The sequence below is a fragment of the Quercus lobata genome, chromosome 12, assembly GCF_001633185.2.
Source record: "Quercus lobata isolate SW786 chromosome 12, ValleyOak3.0 Primary Assembly, whole genome shotgun sequence".
Taxonomy (NCBI): Eukaryota; Viridiplantae; Streptophyta; class Magnoliopsida; order Fagales; family Fagaceae; genus Quercus; species Quercus lobata.
This window is the reverse complement of record NC_044915.1, coordinates 14087981-14105974: the sequence shown is the minus strand read 5'-3', so window position 1 is coordinate 14105974 and position 17994 is coordinate 14087981. Positions and strand designations below refer to the sequence as shown.

Here is a 17994-nt window from a genome sequence, read left to right as displayed (position 1 = left end):
AAATGGTTGTTGATAGTTTGATAGCTTACTTTGAGATTGTTTCCTGACGATTGAGAAATTGTTTTAGGCAAAAAAAGAAAAAAAAAAGTATATGTATACATATATAATTTGGGATTAAAAAATATTATTGTTGCATTAGACGATTATTTGCTATTATGTGGTGGCGGTGGTGGTGGTGGCGATGGTTGTGATGGTGGTTGTGGTTGAGGTGGTTGTGATTGTTGTTTATTGTAGTGGATATATTATTTTATTGTAGTTGATATATTATTTTATTGTATTTTTTATTTCTAAATATTAAGAGAATTCTGAAAGTTAGTTATTGTCCTTTTTATTTCAAAAATGCCTTTATGTGAGAGACTGCGCCCTCAGCTCGTTTTTTAGGATGTTGGTCCAAACCCACGTGAATGGGTGGAGTTGTGTTATTGCCTCTCAAAATGGAGGTTCGACTAGTTATATTTCCCCCTTTAGATGAAGGGTTTTACAATGAAGTCACCACTTATTTAATTATTGGGATGAATAAGAAAACCAAAATTGAAAATTCATAATTTTATTAATTTTCAATTGAATTTATATTGATCATAGAAAAATTACATGACTTTAGTCCTAAATACAATCTAAAATAAAGTACATAACTTTGTTTCCTAGTTACAATCTAGAAATTGAAAATTACAAGGATAAACATTGGTCTATCAACTCTTGATCTAAGTTCGGAGGCTATGTTACAAGGTGGGAAGGTGTTAGGCACCCACCTTGCCCGGTGAAACCGGTCTTCTAGACTATGGTAGCCAACATTCATATTACATCATCCAATATGTTATCCATCAATTTGCATGTTGAATTTAAAGTGTGTGCATGTGATAAACCCTAATTCAATTTATTAAGCATTTCATTTGGATTGAAAAATAAATTACAGTGAATGTGTGTGGATGATGATATCCTAGATTTAAGAATTTAAAAGAATTATTAAACAAACATTTTTTTTTCATGTTTTTGATGTGGATTTAAGATCGAAACTAGTGTTATGTATGAATATGTGATGAACGACCAAAAATATATGAAGAACATTTAAGAACATTCAAACATATTCAAGAGAATTTAAATAGTTACTATCATGCTTTAATCTTAAATTCTCATCATGGCAACACAAAAAACAAGTTAGGGAAATGGATTATACCTTCATGTAAGATCCATGTGGTGGAGGAGGAGACTCTTGAGGGAGGTCCTAAGGGTGGAGGAAAAGAAGAGTTAGGAGAGGAAGAATGAGTCTCACTCAATACCTTGAATCTCAAGAAGACCAAGATATGACAAGACTACTCAACTTCCTAGAACTCAAGAGATGAGAAGAGAGGGGGTTTTTGTGTCTTTTAGAATGAGAAGAGAGAGAGTTTATATAGTAGTGGTGGATGAAATATGAATAAAATGCCATTTAATGAGGGTTGACAAAGAATCATAAACCTAAACCTCATTTTAGCCATTGAGAAATTTGGTGCATTAAATGTGGAGATTGGTGAGAGTGTGGAGCAAGCAAAATTCGGTTTTCTTGTAGTTATTGTAACAACTTGTAGAGCGAATTTCAAAAAATCATATCTTACTCAATTCTGATCGGAATTGTCTCATTCTTATGCTCAAATTGAAGTCTCGGATGTCTAGTTTTTGAGAAAATTAACCTCATTCACAGATTCAAAACATTCTGAGAAATATCAACGAAATGGTGAGCAGATGTCATTTGTTAGAAAACAATTTCAGCACAATTAGTATTAATAGGTCCCAAATTAGTTTCTAATTAACATTAATAGGCTCCAATCACTCTTATTTCAGACCTAATTAGTTCCAAATTTACCCTAATTAAAAGATAATTATACTAATTACTCATTGAATGATTAATGTTTAACTATCTAGTTAATTAGGTATGTGCAACCCTATCATAAAATGTAATCCTAACCAATCAAATTATGATATATCATTGATCTCAAATTGATTATACTTATAACCAATTGAAATCAATTGTTCATAATCACATATAGTTGGACTCAATTTGTGATGGTGTATCTCAGTTATTAAAACTTGATTTGATGATAACTTTCAATCTGGTGGTCTGATTAGGGCTTATGACTAGTCAATTTGATCGTTACAACATCAAGATCATTTTGGTAAAGTGAGATTAAGAATCTAGTGGAAAGAATCAAGATGCATATTTTCAAGGTGAAATTACTCTTTTATCCTCCATGTGAGGTTAAATGTGGGTTGCAAAATGGGGTGTCAACACTCTAATTTAATTAACTTATCCTTATTTCTAAAACATAAAAATGAGATTAAAATCTTAAATTGATAAAATTAAAGTAAAAAAAACCTACAATGTTTATAAAACTACCCCATGTTCTATAAAACTTCCCACTACCCCATGCAAACAACCAAAACTACCCCTATGTTCCTATAAAAAAAAAAAAAAAAAAAAAAAAAAAAAAAAAAAAAAACTACCCCATGTTCTAAAAAAAAAACTACAAAAAAAAAAGAGTCTCATTGCACGCGCAAAGCGTGTGTGATGAGGCTAGTATTATTTTATTATGTTGAAAGTTAAAATAAAACTTTTGATGTTAGATGTTTTGTAAAGTGAGAAGGTAAAATAGATAAAACATCAAGATCATTTTGGTGAAGTGAGATTAAGAATCTAGTGGTTAGAATCAAGATGCATATTTCCAAGACGAAATTACTGTTTTATCCTTCATGTGAGGTTAAATGTGGGTTGCAAAATGGGGTGTTAACACTCTAATTTAATTAACTTATCCTTATTTCTAAAACATGAAAATGAGATTAAAATCATAAATTGATAAAATTAAAAAAAAAAAAAACCTACAATGTTTATAAAACTACCCCATGTTCTATATAACTTCCCACTACCCCATGTAAACAACCAAAACTACCCCTATGTTCCTATAAAAAAAAAAAACAAAAAAAAAGTCTCATTGCACGCGCAAAGTGTGTGTGATGAGGCTAGTATTATTTTATTATATTGAAAACTAAAATAAAACCATTGATGTTAGATGTTTTGTAAAGTGAGAAGGTAAAATAGATAAAGTAGCTTTTCAAGTTACCAAATAGCTAAATTTATGGCTCCGCCAATGTGGATGCGTTGGATGTTTTGTAAAATGAGAAGGTAAAATAGATAAAGTAGTTTTTTGTGGTGCCAAATAGCTAAATTTATGGCTCCACCAATGTGGATCCTCTATATGTATACAGTGTGGCCATCCCTTTTTTTCACTTTTCTTCTCATTTCCTTACATTAAAATCACTAAATTGATGTTTCTCAAAAAAAGAAAAAAAAAAGAAAAAAGAAAAAAAAAGACTGAATTGTTTTCTACACCCCATTGCTATATTTAAGAAAGTCCCGTCTACTTGTACTATTCTAGGCGAAAATACACTTTTGGTCTCTACATTTTGGGCCTAATTTGTTTTGGTCTCTAACTTACTTTAGTTCCTAAAAACATAAAATCATTTCCATTTTGGTTCCTATCGTCAATCCACTAACAAAAAAGTCTTATGTGGCAAATGGAGTACACTGTTTGCACACTAATACTAACGTGACTAATAAAATAATAATAAATTTTATTTAGCATTTAAAAAATGTAATGTCAGTGTATAAATTAATAAAAAAAAAAACCACATCAGAAAAACAATAAACAAAATTATAAAATTATGATTTTTTAAAAATAAAATAAAATAAAGTAATTAATTTAATTTCTTTTTCTTTTCATTATTTCTTTGGAAGAACATGTTCTTTATGTTCTTCCTAAAACATGATTGTTCATGTTTTTGAAACCTAGCAAACCGATAAAAGAAGAAGATCAAAATAGTGAAACAAAAACCAAAATAGAAGCTACCTATTTGAGATTAACTTGATCAAACCCATATGAAAAAAAAAAAAAAAATCAAAACCCATCAAACCCATATGAAACCAAAACTGAATCAAACCCAACAAACCCATATGAAACCAAATCAAATCGATCAATCCATTTATCACCACGGATCTCTGCTTCCATTTCATAACCACCAACCGCCGCTGATGTCAACCTCACCCAGCAAATCACCTATCTCAACCCCCCCCTCTCTCTCTCTCTCTACTCCGAGTTTCTCAGTTTCATATCCACCTCCATCCCACCACAAATCTCCACCTCCACTACCAACTACCTACATCCACAAAAACCTAGAAAAAGAAAAAAAGAAGAAAGAAGAGAGAGGGATTGAGAGCTTGAACAAAGTCAGATAGAAGGTTTCGAAAAGAAAGAAGAAAAAAAGGTCAAAGATTAAGAGAGAGAGAGATGGATCGAGAGCTTGAACAAAGAAAGAAGAAAAAGAAAGATGCAAACACACACATGCACCAAGAGAGAGAGGCTAGAGTGCAATCATGGATCTGGAAAGAGTGAAAAAAAAAAGATACAAACAAAACACATAAGCCAAGGGAGAGAGAAGAGAGACTCAAGGATTAGAAAAGAAAGATTCCAAACACAAGAACCAAGAGAGAGAGAGAGAGAGAGAGAGAGAGAGAGAGAGAGAGAGAGAGATAAGATGTATTTATTAATTTATTTTTGTTTTGATTTTGATTTTTTGGTTTATCTTAAATGAAAGAAGAAAATGAAATAGATACAAACACAAACACACCAACATAAGTGAGAAGAAGTGTTAATTTCGTGTTTGTTTCTTAAGAAAGTTCAAGAAAAATTGAAATAGTTGCTATAAATTTTTTTCTCAATCTTTAAAATTGAAAAAGTTTTTTGTTTTGTTTTTGTTTTAGAATTTTTATTTTTTTAATAATTTATATGTTGACGTGGCATTTTTTAAATGCCAAATAAAATTTATAATTATTATTATTTTATTAGCCATGTTAGCATTAGTGTGCCAACTGTACACTCCGTTTGCCATGTATGATTTTTTTGTTAGTGGGTTGACAGCAGGGACGAAAATGAAAATGATTTTTTGTTTTCAGAAATTGGAGTAGGCGCAAAATCAATTTAGGGAACAAAATGATATTAGGCCCAAAATATAGGAACCAAAAGTATATTTTCGCCTAGTTTCTTTGACTAATAATATCCAACAGCTTGGAAATCTATGTTAATATTTTGTTTGGTTGGAGAGAAACGATTGATGAAAAGTGAAAAGGATAAAGAAGTGAAGAGAAATGGCATGATCAGGGAATGTTGATTTATTTGCAACATTTTTAAAATATAAATAATGAAAAACAAAAGAAGGATAGCATATATATATATATATATATATATATAAAAGGATGTATTATATGTTGTAGTTGTATCAAGTGTACACATTTTAATTCTTTTTTTTTTTTTTTAAAGTGCAGACATATTTCTTTATTATTATTGTTGTTGTTAACTTACTATTATTATTTTCACTCCTTTTGTCATGTGAATTGTGAAATACTGTAAATACATTCACACAATTTCTCAATTAACATTTTGAAATGAAGGATTTGGGCGCCTTCTTATAAGAAAACAAGCTTGAAGCTTTAACAATGGCGGATTGTGAAAGAGCAGAGAGAAAAGTGAAGAATCAAAAGAAAACTTCTATTCAAGCTTGCTTTATAATAGTACGTAACTTGTATCCACTATTTATACATTACACAGATGGTAACTACTCTAGAAGATTCTATCTAACAAACTGTAACAATTTTCTAACAGAAAATACAGCTGTACATTATAACAAATATCTACAACAAATATTTGGAAAATATCTGGAATCATGGAGCTTGATTGAGATAGGGCAAGTCCAGAATAGAAGAGAATAGAAGAAGAAAGAGCCTCTGATGAAAAAAACATCGCTTGGAACTTTTACAATTAAACACGCGTTAGTAAGTATAAAACGGTGCTGTTTCTCATTTAATGAAACTCCATCGTGTTAAGATCTGTCTCCTTTTAAACCAAAGTGACTGTTGGAACTGTCTTGTATCTTCTTTTCAGGATCAGATTCTGTGAGTTCAGTAACTCTACTTTCATCCCCCCTCAAAACCAAGGGGTCAATGGACACCATGGTTTTGGAATGCAAAAATAGAAACCGAGAAGAAGCAAGACTCTTTGTCAAGAAGAAGCAAGACTCTTTGTAAAAATGTTTGTAAGCTAGTCACCAGTGGCAATATAACGAACCTGAAGATCCTTGCGAAGGGCAAAGATAGGGTTAGAGGCAATGGCAAGGGCAGAGACATTGTCACACCAGAGTTTAGGAGCAAATGAAAGAAAGATGCCAAGATCTCTTGAAACTTGACTAATCCAAACTAACTCCATAGCAGTTGTGGCAAGAGCACGATACTCAGATTCTGTGGAAGATATAGAAACAGTGTCTTGTTTCTTAGCACTCCAAGTAATGGGGTTTACGCTAAGGTACACCAAAAACCCAGTAGTTGAGCGATGATCAAAGGGATTCCCAGCTCAATCTGAATCCAAGAAGGCAGAAAGGGATAAAGAACCATGTTGGAAGAAAATCCCCAAATTGAGAGTGCCACTCACATACCTCAGAATACGCTTGGCTACAATTAAATGAGCTTCACATGGGGCAGACATGAACTGATAGACTTAATACACAGCAAAACTGAGATCTGGTCTGGTAAAGGTCAAATAGTGAAGAGAACCAACAATGCTACGATATAGATGAGGATCAGCTAACAAGGACCCTGAGGCAGGAACCAATCTGGGATTGGGGGCACAAGGAGTCTTAGCAGAAAGCATATTGTGTCTCTGAAGTAAGTCATGGGCATACTTGGATTGATTGAGAAAAAGACCAGCATAAGTTCTAGTAATTTGCAATCCAAGAAAATAGTGTAAATGACCAAGATCTTTAAGCTCAAATTCAAAACTCAGTTGAAGAATGAGAGACTGCAAGAAAGAAGGGCAATTGCCAGTAAGGACTATGTCATCAACATAGACTAGCAAATAAACCAAGAACTTCCCATGCCTCAAGATGAAAAGTGAGGAATCTGCCAAAGAAGCTTGAAAAGCCAAATGAAGAAGATGAGAAGAAAACCTCTCAAACCAAGCCCTTGGTGCTTGTTTGAGACCATAGAGTGATTTCTTGAGCCTACAAACATGATTGGGGAAAATTGGATCTATATACCCCTGTGGTTGAACCATATATACTTCTTCTTTCAATACACCATGAAGAAAAGCATTTCAAACATCCAATTGTCTGAGAGGCCAATTGAATTGAACAACAAGAGATAAGATAATTCTGACAGTGGGAGACTTGATAACAAGACTAAAGGTTTCATCAAAGTCAATACCATACTGTTGATGAAATCCCTTAGCCACAAGTCTAGCCTTATACCTGTTGATGCTGCCATCACTGTTGTGTTTCAACCTGAAAAACCATTTACAACCCACAACATTCTAAGTTGGTGAAGGAGGCACTAAAACCCAAGTGCCTTGTCTAGTGAGAGCATCAAATTCTTCATCCATAGTAGTACACCACTGTTGATTTAGCAACAATCTTAAAGGAAGGAGGCTCAGTAACAGTGTAATCAATCTATGCAGCCTTGGATTTGGATGAACATTTTGAATAGTCACAGAAGTAGGCACAGTCATATCAACAGAAGGAATGGAAGTAGGAAGTGGAGAGGAAGAAGAGGAAGGGTTTTAGTTGAGAAGGTGACTAGCAGGTGAGGTGGACTGAACAGGTGTAGGGTTAGGTAAGGTTGATTGAATAGGTGTAGGGTTAGGTAAGGTTGATTGAACAGGTAAAGGGTCAAGTAAGATGGACTGGACAGGTATTTAGGCGGGTGAGATAGGCTGAATAGATGTGGAAATAAAGTCGGAAGCTGAGATAGGTAGATGTGAGGAAGTATTTGTAGGTAAATGTGAGAGAAAGGACAACCAATGAGTAAGGGAATAAGAGTTAGAGAATGAAGAAGAATGAGGAGAAGAATTTGAGTTTGAAGTGAATGGTTTGGAAGAGAGAAACTCAGTTTCATTGAAAAGAACATGCCTAGAGATATAAATCCTATGAATACTAGGATCTAGACAGATATAACCTTTGGAATAGGTAGGATATCCAAGAAAGATGCAAGGTTTGGTATGAGGTTGTAGCTTGTGTTTATTGTATGGTCTAAGAAGTGGGAAACAAGTATAGCCAAAAGTTCTAAGATGGAGTAAATCAGGTTTAGAGTGGAACAGAACCTCCCATGGAGATTTGTGATGAAGCAAAGGAGTGGGAAGTCTATTAATAATGTGTGTAGCTGTGGACACAGCATAAGACCAGTAAGATAAAGACAACGTGGTGTGGGAAAGCATAGTGAGGGAACACTCTAAAAGATTTCTATGTTTTCTTTCTGTTGTGCCATTTTGTTGTGGAGTATGTGGGCAGGATGTTTGATTTATGATACCATGACTAGAACAAAACTAGTGGAAGGCAGTAGAGGTAAACTCACCCCCTCCATCAGTTCTTAAAATCTTGAGAGAGGTGTGAAGTTGGTTTTCAACTAAGGCTTTGAAATACTTAAAAACATCAAACACATCAGACTTATGTTTAAGAAGATATAGCCAAGAAAATTTAGAGTAATCATCAACAAACACAAGGTAATATCTAAAATCATTAATGGAAGTAATAGGAGTTGGTCCCCATACATCACTGTGAACAAGTTCAAGAGGCTTAGAAGCAACAAAATCAGATTTATTGAAAGGTAATTGATGCATTTTACCATTGAGGCAATGCTTACAATGACTGTCTAAATCAAAAGTAGTTTTATTACAAACATCATGAAAAAAGAGAGAAGATAGTGCACTTCTAAGTACATTATTACTAGGTTGACCTAGTCTGTGGTGCCATAGCAACCACTTATGTGATTTCTGTACATGATAAGATGCAGAAGTTGAATTGTGCTGCTGTGAAGAAGAGGGGTTGGACTGTGTGGAGGAAGAAGAAGTAGAAAGTGGAAGAGATCTGTTGAAAAGTCTTGGATAGATTGGGTAAACCCCATTCTTACTCAAGCCCTTGTAAAGGACTCTCCTCGTAGGAACATCCTGAATGGTGAATTTGTTAGCATTAAAAGGACAAGAGCAATTATTATGTAAACAAAACTTGTGAACTGAAAGAAGGTTCGTGGCTATCCTAGGGACATGAAGCACATCTTTAAGAAGGAAATTATGATATTTGGTAGAGTGGGAAGCATTACCAATGTGATTAATAGGAAAAGCTTGTCCATTGCCAACTGTGACTTGTTCTAAGCTTTTGTACTGTGATTGGATAGAAAGATTGTTTAGATTAGCAGTGAGGTGGTCTGAAGTTCCTGAGTTTGCTAACCAAGGGTCTTGGCAATTGGTTAAGGTTGCATTAGAAGCTGAAGCCATTACTACTGGCTTGGTTGGTGGATTCTTGCCTTGATAGGCAAAATCCATTTTGTGATAACAGTCAAGAGCCTGGTGACCTACCTTTCCACAGATCTGACAGATAAGTCTATCAGTTTTGAAGGTTTGACCACCAAATTGACCTCCAAATTGAGCATTCTAGGTTGAATTATAACTCTATTGAGGTTGGGAATTGAAGAATTGGTGTTGACCTCCACCATTACTATTGTTGAATCTTCCTCCACCTCTTCCTATATTACCATTGTTCCTTCCCCTTCCTCTATTAGAACCACCATGATTGTGTGGCTAAGGATGAGAGCTGGTAGAATTCTTATTTCCAGAGGCAAACATAGCCAGAGAATGTGAAAAGCTATCAAGATTCTCTGCCATGGCCTGTTCTTCACTCTGCAGCATGATTAAAAGCTGTTCATAGGTAATTGGTTCACTTCTAGTACGGATTGCTGAACAGAAGTGAGCAAAATCTTTAGGCAAACCTCAAAGAACAATGCAGATGAGTTCTTCATTATCCATCACTACTCCAACTGCAAGGAGTTTATCACGAGCTATCTTAATTTTCTGCAAAAAAGTGTTCACTGAATCTGAACCTTTCTTGAGACTTTGAAGCTCCAATTTCAGATTGAGAATGTTTGCCCTTGAGGTTGAGGTAAACCTCTGCTATAGAGTATTCCACACTTCTCTTGAAGTGGTGATTCTAACCACGAGAGAGAAAACTTGTGGAGTGAGTGTAGAATTGATCAAAGAAAGGAGAGCCTTGTCTTTGATTTTCTAGGTTTGGAACTCTGGATTCACATTTGTGGTTAAGCGTCCTTGAGCATCAAGAAGAAACTGATCCAGTTGTGGAGTTGAACCATTAATGTGTTCAACTAAAGAGTAAGCCTCTAGTATTGTGATCAATTGCTGCCTCCATGGAATGTAGTTCATATAATCAAGCTTGATTGACATCAAGTTTGACATATTAGAGAGTAGTAATAATGGTGAAGGTGTTTGAGTAGTGATCTATGGTGATGGAGGTGAAGGAGTAGTGTTTGTAGGAGTAGAGGAAGCCATGGATTTAGGCTTTGATACCATGTAAGAAAACAAGCTTGAAGCTTTAACAATGGCGGATTGTAAAAGAGCAGAGAGAAAAGTGAAGAATCAAAAGAAAACTTCTATTCAAGCTTGCTTTATAATAGTACATAACTTGTATCCACTATTTATACATTACACAGATGGTAACTACTCTAGAAGATTCTATCTAACAAACTCTAACAACTTTCTAACAGAAAATACAGCTGTACATTATAACAAATATCTACAACAAATATCTGGAAAATATTTGGAATCATGGAGCTTGATAGAGACAGGGCAAGTCTAGAATAGAAGATAATAGAAGAAGAAAGAGCCTTTGATGAAAATAACATCGCTTGGAGCTTTTACACTTAAACACACGTGAGTAAGTATAAAACAGTGCCGTTTCTCATTTAATGAAACTCCACCGTGTTAAGCTCTGTCTCCTTTTAAACCAAAGTGACTGTTGGAACTGTCCTGTATCTTCTTTTCAAGATCAAATTCAGTGAGTTCAGTAACTCTACTTTCACCTTTGTCACATCCTTGACCTTTAGGTCTCTTCATCATTCTATATATGGCTACTATCTTACTCATATCAATTATACTTCAAGGGCTTGTTTGGATTGAGTGGGGAGAGAGGAGGAGTAGAGGGGAGTAGAGTAGAATTGGCTGAAAATATGCTAATTTTGGACCAATTCTACTTTACTCTACTCTACTCTCCCTCACTTCCTCTCAATTCAAGCGGACCACAAATCTCCTTTCGAGCGGCCTCACAAACAACTAGACAGTCAATACAACTATTGAGTACAATGCTAGCTTAAGTACTTATAATGGCGAACCACTTCATGACATTACACTTTACAAGCAATTGGTTGGGAGTCTAGTGTATCTCAACGTCACGCAACCAAACATCTCCTATGTAATAGTTCCACGGTCTTCTCACTATGTTACTATCCTTTGGATCTTATGGTATCTGAAAAACACATTGTTGCATGAGCTTTATTTCTCGTTCACATTACCACTAACACTCTGGGCCTACATTGATGCTGACTAGACTAGAAATCCTATACACAATAATTCAATTATTGGATTTTGCTTTCTGCTTGGCAATTTATTGATGGCTTGACATAGAAAAAAGCAAACTTTAGTTGCTCGCTCCCGCATAGAAGCAGAGTATAGAACACTTTGTTGACACTACGTTAAAACTCTTGTGGTTACAACGGATTTTGTAAGATCTAGATGTCTTGTCCACTAATATAATGCGACAATCGGAGTGCAATTCAAATTGCACACAATAATGTCTTTTATAAACGCACTAATTAAACACATTGAAATTGACTACCATTTTGTTTAGAGTAATGCTAGGAACACTAAGATGGTACAACTTGTGCCATAACTCGCTCACGTGGCGAATTGTGAGTGGTAGAGGTGTGATTGTGTGACCTCTACCACTCACAACTCACCACATGAGCAAGTTGTGGCATAAATTATGTTATTTTTATGTGTCTTAGCATTATTCTTTTGTTTATCATCACTAATTACTGAGAATCTTGAAGTTATACTTTATTTTCTTCCATGATAATTTGTTTGACATCTTCATGAAATTCCTTCAACATGACTTTGTATTGAAATTCAAGTTGGTCTTTAGTGTAGATTGTGTCAAGGGAAAGTTTACTAAACAAAGGAAGTTTGAGGCTGCCAGAGCTATCTACGGTCCTTCCTCTAATCCATCTTGTGGTGGACAACGACACTCCCCCACAATCCAACATAAGTTTGAATGGGTTGTTAAAATTAATAGCCTAAGAGCATTCACATTGAGAATGACATATGCCACTTTGTATCGAAATTCAAGTTGGTCTTTAGTGTAGATTGTGTCAAGGGAAAGTTTACTAAACAAAGGAAGTTTGAGGCTGCCAGAGCTATCTACGGTCCTTCCTCTAATCCATCTTGTGGTGGACAATGGCACTCCCCCACAATCCAACATAAGTTTGGATGGGTTGTTAAAATTAATAGCCTAAGAGCATTCACATTGAGAATGACATATGCCATATGTAGGGAAAATTTAGTATAAAAGCCTAAAATCCCCCACACATCCGAACTTGTAAAAACCAACTATTGCAAAAAAATTTGCAATAGTGCTACAGTGCAATTCTGCACTGTAGCTCAATTCTTAAAAAAAAAAAAAAAAAACTAATATTTTATTCACTTACTTTATCCATTCTTCTCTCTCTCTCACCAGGTTTTTGTTTTATTTGGGTTTTGGGATATATTATTTTATTGTATAGAAATATTATTTTAATGTGTTGTATTGTAAAATAAAAGTTAAGATCCTGAGAGTATTATAAAATAGTATGATATAATTGATAAAATAGTTTTTTGGGATAGTAAAAGAGGATGTGATAGAATTTTGGGATGTGAATGCTCTAAGAGCCCAAGTCCCAAACTATAGATTGTCTAGGCTTAGTGTATTTGTATATTATACAACCCCTGTACTACAACTGTATTATTATTAATTTATTTATTTTTGCTAATTATTATTATTGTTGTTGTATCATATTTTATCATTGTACAGTTGTATTTTTATCCTCTTCTATATGCCAATACAAATGCATCCCATTTTCGGTTTCTAAGACATATATCCAATTCAATCTTCACAAACACGACATGAGCTATATATTCATTAAAAAATTAGTATTAATTTAACAAAGCTCGACAACCATAAATATTTTTGTATGATATGTTACACTCAAACCGTCCAATATTCATTTTTTGTTTACTTGTCATGCAAATCAACTTGAGTATGGGGTCAGCTTGTCACTTAGTAAAAGCTTACAATGCTTTATTGCTACTTGCAAATTAAAAGATGAGATGCAATTTGGCCGAAAGAAAGTTGACACCAATTAAAGAAGGAATAATGGTTTATCCAACGTAAAGAAATTAAGAAAATTCAACAAAGTTTTTGTTTCACAGATTCAATGTTATACCCACGTAACCTATCAAAGTATCAATAGTAAGCCTTCACTCATTTCTGTGATGCTCAAGTGCCTCCATATCGTGAAGGCATCAACTAGTAAGAGTAAGACAAACAAGATATATAATTTTCATTCTCCACCACAATGCGTGTCAAAAATCAGTGTCAAAGACAAAACTCCAATAAAATCTTTGATCGAAACATATATAGACCAAGCCATTTTTTTATAAAGAAAAAACTAAATAACTATTGATAAAAGCAATAATTGCCAATTGGCATCCAATATTCACAAAACTAACTAGATCATAAAATAAATAAATAAAAAAGGATAAAGGAACAAAATTTGAAAATTTCATGATCAAATAAAAATCATGTTCATGAATTTTGAACATCATCAATTATCATATTCTATTCAAGGAGAGATTTGCGTCTTGTGCATTGATGATTGAATCCAATATAATACAGACATGTAGTAAGTATTGGATAATGGATACATGACTGTATCGTATCGGGTCATGTGCAGAAACACTGAACCTGCTAACCTAGCGGACTAATTTTCATCATCAATCAAAATTTAGGACGCCTCCACCTTTGACGTGGGCTTCGTTCCCCTGCTGCAATCTTAGTCTGCACTCTCTCAAACTCGGAAACCCCACATGGTATTGTTATACCACCCGGATGATTGAACCCGTATACATTCTCAGCCTCCTTTAACAGCTCCCCAAACAGTGGGTGATTGAAATATATCACAGGCACCAAATACCTTTGCGTGTCATCATTTGATTCGCCCACGTAGACCGCCAAGCGCCCTTTTGGTACACCTTCTGACTTTATTGTTTCCACCGGGTCTTGACCCAACCGTATGTAATCCGGATCCGAATTGGAATTGTGAAGACACAGTTCCTTTGCTCCACGCGTAAGACACCGAGCCAAGTTGATGATTTTGGACATCGGGTTCAGGGTTCGGGTCCGGGTCGGAGGGTCCAAAAGGTGGTACCTTGTGCTTGTGGGTTTTCTTTTGCGTCGGATTATCCATTTGAAAATCTTGACCACCTTGCGTCTGAGCTTGTAGCCTCTGAGTTTTCTCATGCTATATGCAGTATATATAAATGAGTCAGTGTGGAAAGACTAAATAATCAAAAGGGAAGCTTTTGAAGAAGTTTTCTGAGATGGGTTTCTGTTGATTTTTAACTAACAAGGATCAGTGATAGACATCACTATAGACTTCTCTGAAAGCTGGCTATTCTGTTTTGGAATTGGTCTCTCTCACAGTCTCACTATTGTTTATTGAGACTTTTCCAAGGCCCAGTTTGTCTGTTTTATAGTTCTGAAGATAGTGGTGGTGGTGGTGGCGGCGGCAGAAGTGGCTGGATTCTATGTATGGGAATAAGGTTCTTGTGCTGGTGTGCTTTTCAGAGACTTTTTGAAGATTTTTGGAGCGTCAAAAGGCGTATGTATGTGTAAGAGAGAGATCAGAATTCAGATATGGAGGCTGTGAGTTGTGACACACAGAAAATGAAGAAAATAAAAGTTGCAGAGAGAGAATATGTTACGTCAGAGGCTGTGGTCTGTGGCAAACATCAATAGAAGCTCTTGGTGTCTTTGAGAAGTTAAGAAGTCAGTGTCTCGGAGATAACGATTGTTGAGTTTGATAAGTTTTTTTTTGAACGGTATAGGTTTGTTAATCATATAACCCAGGTTGGTTGGACTCTAAGTTTCAAGGTGTTTGTATCGGGTTTGATTGGATATGCACTACAGTTCGAGTTTGACTATTTACACTTTGAAAATAATTTCTTGAACTAGCACTTTACTCCTTCGTGAGCTCACTCGATGCGAACAGTAAGTGAAAATCTTAAGAAAACACTATGTGGGAGCAAAAGAAAATTTTTTAATTATATAATTTATATCATCAATAATTTTAATAAATTTTATTCTTTCTTAAACATTGACCTTTTAAAGCCAACTTAGTATATATTCTAACATTCTCTACGGATACTAAAGATGATAAAATATAGAGCTTGATGGGCCTACCTTAATGGGCCTGACGGATTGGAACTGTTGGGCTGGATTGGAACTGTTGGGCCTGTGTAAAGATGGTCCCACGCGCTTTGAAGGCCCATCGCTGACAGACATAGTATGGGCCCATGATCCGAAATCTCTATCGCCTAGAAAAGCCCTAAGATCCAAAAAGGGCAATCCTTACTCACCACGCTTTGGAGAATTTGTATTAGAGTCCCACATTGGAAATATCTGGAGGTCAAGAAGAAAAGCCAACCCTCTACCACTATAAAAGGACTAACACTTTTGCAAATCAAGGTACGATTAATTGACCCTCTCTAGCGCTCTAGAAGTGAAGAGACGAATTCTGACTTGACCTTCGGAGAGCGTTTGGCCGGCACCACACTGGTGCTCTCTAAAGGTTTTCTTTCGATCGTTCTTGTTGTGCAGGTTCGCTTTGAGTCGCGAGTACGGTGTGACTTATTGGTGACAATTTTCAACGTCATCAGTTGGCGCCGTCTGTGGGAATACGCATAGCACTTCATCGCTTCCTAGACAAAAGAGTTACATGGTACTCACTCGCTCAATGGCAACCACTAATGACGTTCAAGAAGGAGAAGCCCCTACGACTGCCCTTGAGAAACAGGTCAGGACGCTCGCCACAGCCGTGGAGCGCCTCACCAAACAAAACCACGACCTAGAAGAGCAGCTGAACCAAAAGAATGCGACGGTCAATAACCAAGGAGCGGATCAAGAAGGGACCAGTGCTGAAAGGAGAAATCAGGACGGACCACAGGAGAGTAACGCCCCGAGCAGACCAGTGCGACGGGACATTAACATCCTTTCCCTGACGGATACGGCTCCACAATCCATCATCGCGGAGATGCAGGCGATTAAGGAATAGATGGATGTAATGATGAACGCTCTCAAGGGGCGAGTGTCAAGTGATCTTGACGACCTTGTCAACCGGACTGACTCGCCATTCACGACAACCGTCAACTCCTTCCCCCTGCCGAATAAGTTCCGCATGCCAAATATGGATAGTTATGACGGAGTCAGGGACCCTCTAGATCACCTAGAGACCTTCAAGACCCTGATGCACCTTCAGGGAGTGGCAGACGCGATTATGTGCAGGGCCTTTCCTACAACCCTAAAGGGCGCAGCGAGGATTTGGTTCAGTCGGCTAGCACCCAACTCCATCAGCACCTTCAAGGAATTAAGTGCTCAATTTACTACGCACTTCATCGGAGGACATCGGTATAGAAAATCCACGGCTTGTTTAATGAATATCAAGCAACGAGAGAAGGAGACGTTGCGGGCCTACATATCACGCTTCAATAAGGAAGCGCTCTCGATCGACGAAGCCGACGACAAGATATTGGTAGCAGCATTCACGAATGGGCTGAAGGGGGGTAAGTTTTTGTTCTCCCTATATAAAAACGACCCCAAGACCATGTCGGAGGTGCTTTACAGGGCCACCAAATATATGAACGCTGAAGACGCGTTATTAGCCCGAGAAGATAGGCCCAAGAAAAGAGACAGACAAGAGGATCCCCGACAGGACCAGGGGCGGAAGAAAGGAAGGATGGGAGATCGAAGGGAGGACAGACGTCAAAAACCCACGGGCGGAAGGTTCACAAGTTTCACCCCGTTAACCGCGCCGATAGACCAAGTCCTAATGCAGATTAAGGACGAAGGGTCCCTGACGTTCCCAGGAAAGCTGAAGAGTGATCCCAGCAAAAGGTCCAGAGACAAATATTGCCGCTTCCATCGTGACCACGGCCACGACACGGCCGATTGCTACGACTTGAAGGAGCAAATCGAAACCCTTATCCGACAAGGGAAGCTGCAGAAGTTCATCAACAAGGGGAGAACGGATCAACCCCCACAAGAACAACACCCCCGCCGAGAAAATGAGCGACCAAGACCCCCATTAGGGGACATAAGAATGATAATCGGAGGAACTGCTGCGGCCGGATCGTCAAAAAAGGCTCGCAAAACATACCTTCGGATGGTATAGAATGTCCAGTTGGCGGGCACAGTGCCAAAGATAGCAAAAAGAGAAAGCCCTGTTGTTGGGTTCTCGGAAGAGGATGCACGGCACCTACACTATCCACACGACGATGCCCTCGTCGTCAGCATGCGGACGAGAGACTACAACATGCACCGAGTGTTGATCGACAACGGCAGCTCGGCCGATATCTTGTACTATCCAGCATTCCAGCAAATGAGGATTGACAGGGAGCAGCTAATACCGACAAACGCCTCGCTCGTTAGTTTCGGAGGGAGTAAGGTATTCCCTTTGGGCTCGGTAACGTTACCGGTGACAGTAGGAGATTACCCCCAACAAATCACCAGGAACGTGACATTCTTGTTGGTCGATTGCTCGTCCGCCTACAATGCTATTCTTGGACGACCTACGCTCAACTCGTGGAAGGCGGTAACATCAACTTACCACCTAATGATTAAGTTCCCAACGGAGTATGGGGTAGGAGAGCTACGCGGAAGTCAAGTTGCCGCACGAGAATGCTACGTAGCTATGATGGAGATGCAAGACCAAATCCAGGCCTTGAACATAGAAGAGCACCGAATGATGGCAGAACCCACAGAGAAGCTGGA

The 17994-nt window shown here is 37.1% G+C and overlaps 1 protein-coding gene across 1 annotated transcript; it reads right to left on the bottom strand.

Moving 5' to 3' along the window:
• Positions 1-13768: 13768 nt before the first annotated feature.
• On the bottom strand, positions 13769-15003 carry LOC115972097 (auxin-responsive protein SAUR36). Its single transcript, XM_031092246.1, has one exon. The coding sequence runs from the start codon at positions 14464-14466 to the stop codon at positions 13945-13947; it is 522 nt and encodes a 173-aa protein (XP_030948106.1). The 5' UTR covers positions 14467-15003; the 3' UTR covers positions 13769-13944.
• Between the last annotated feature and the right edge of the window lie 2991 nt (positions 15004-17994).

Bases quoted from the DNA above. Each gene is read 5' to 3' on its own strand.
- LOC115972097 (XM_031092246.1), bottom strand. From the start codon at position 14,466: ATGAGAAAACTCAGAGGCTACAAGCTCAGACGCAAGGTGGTCAAGATT.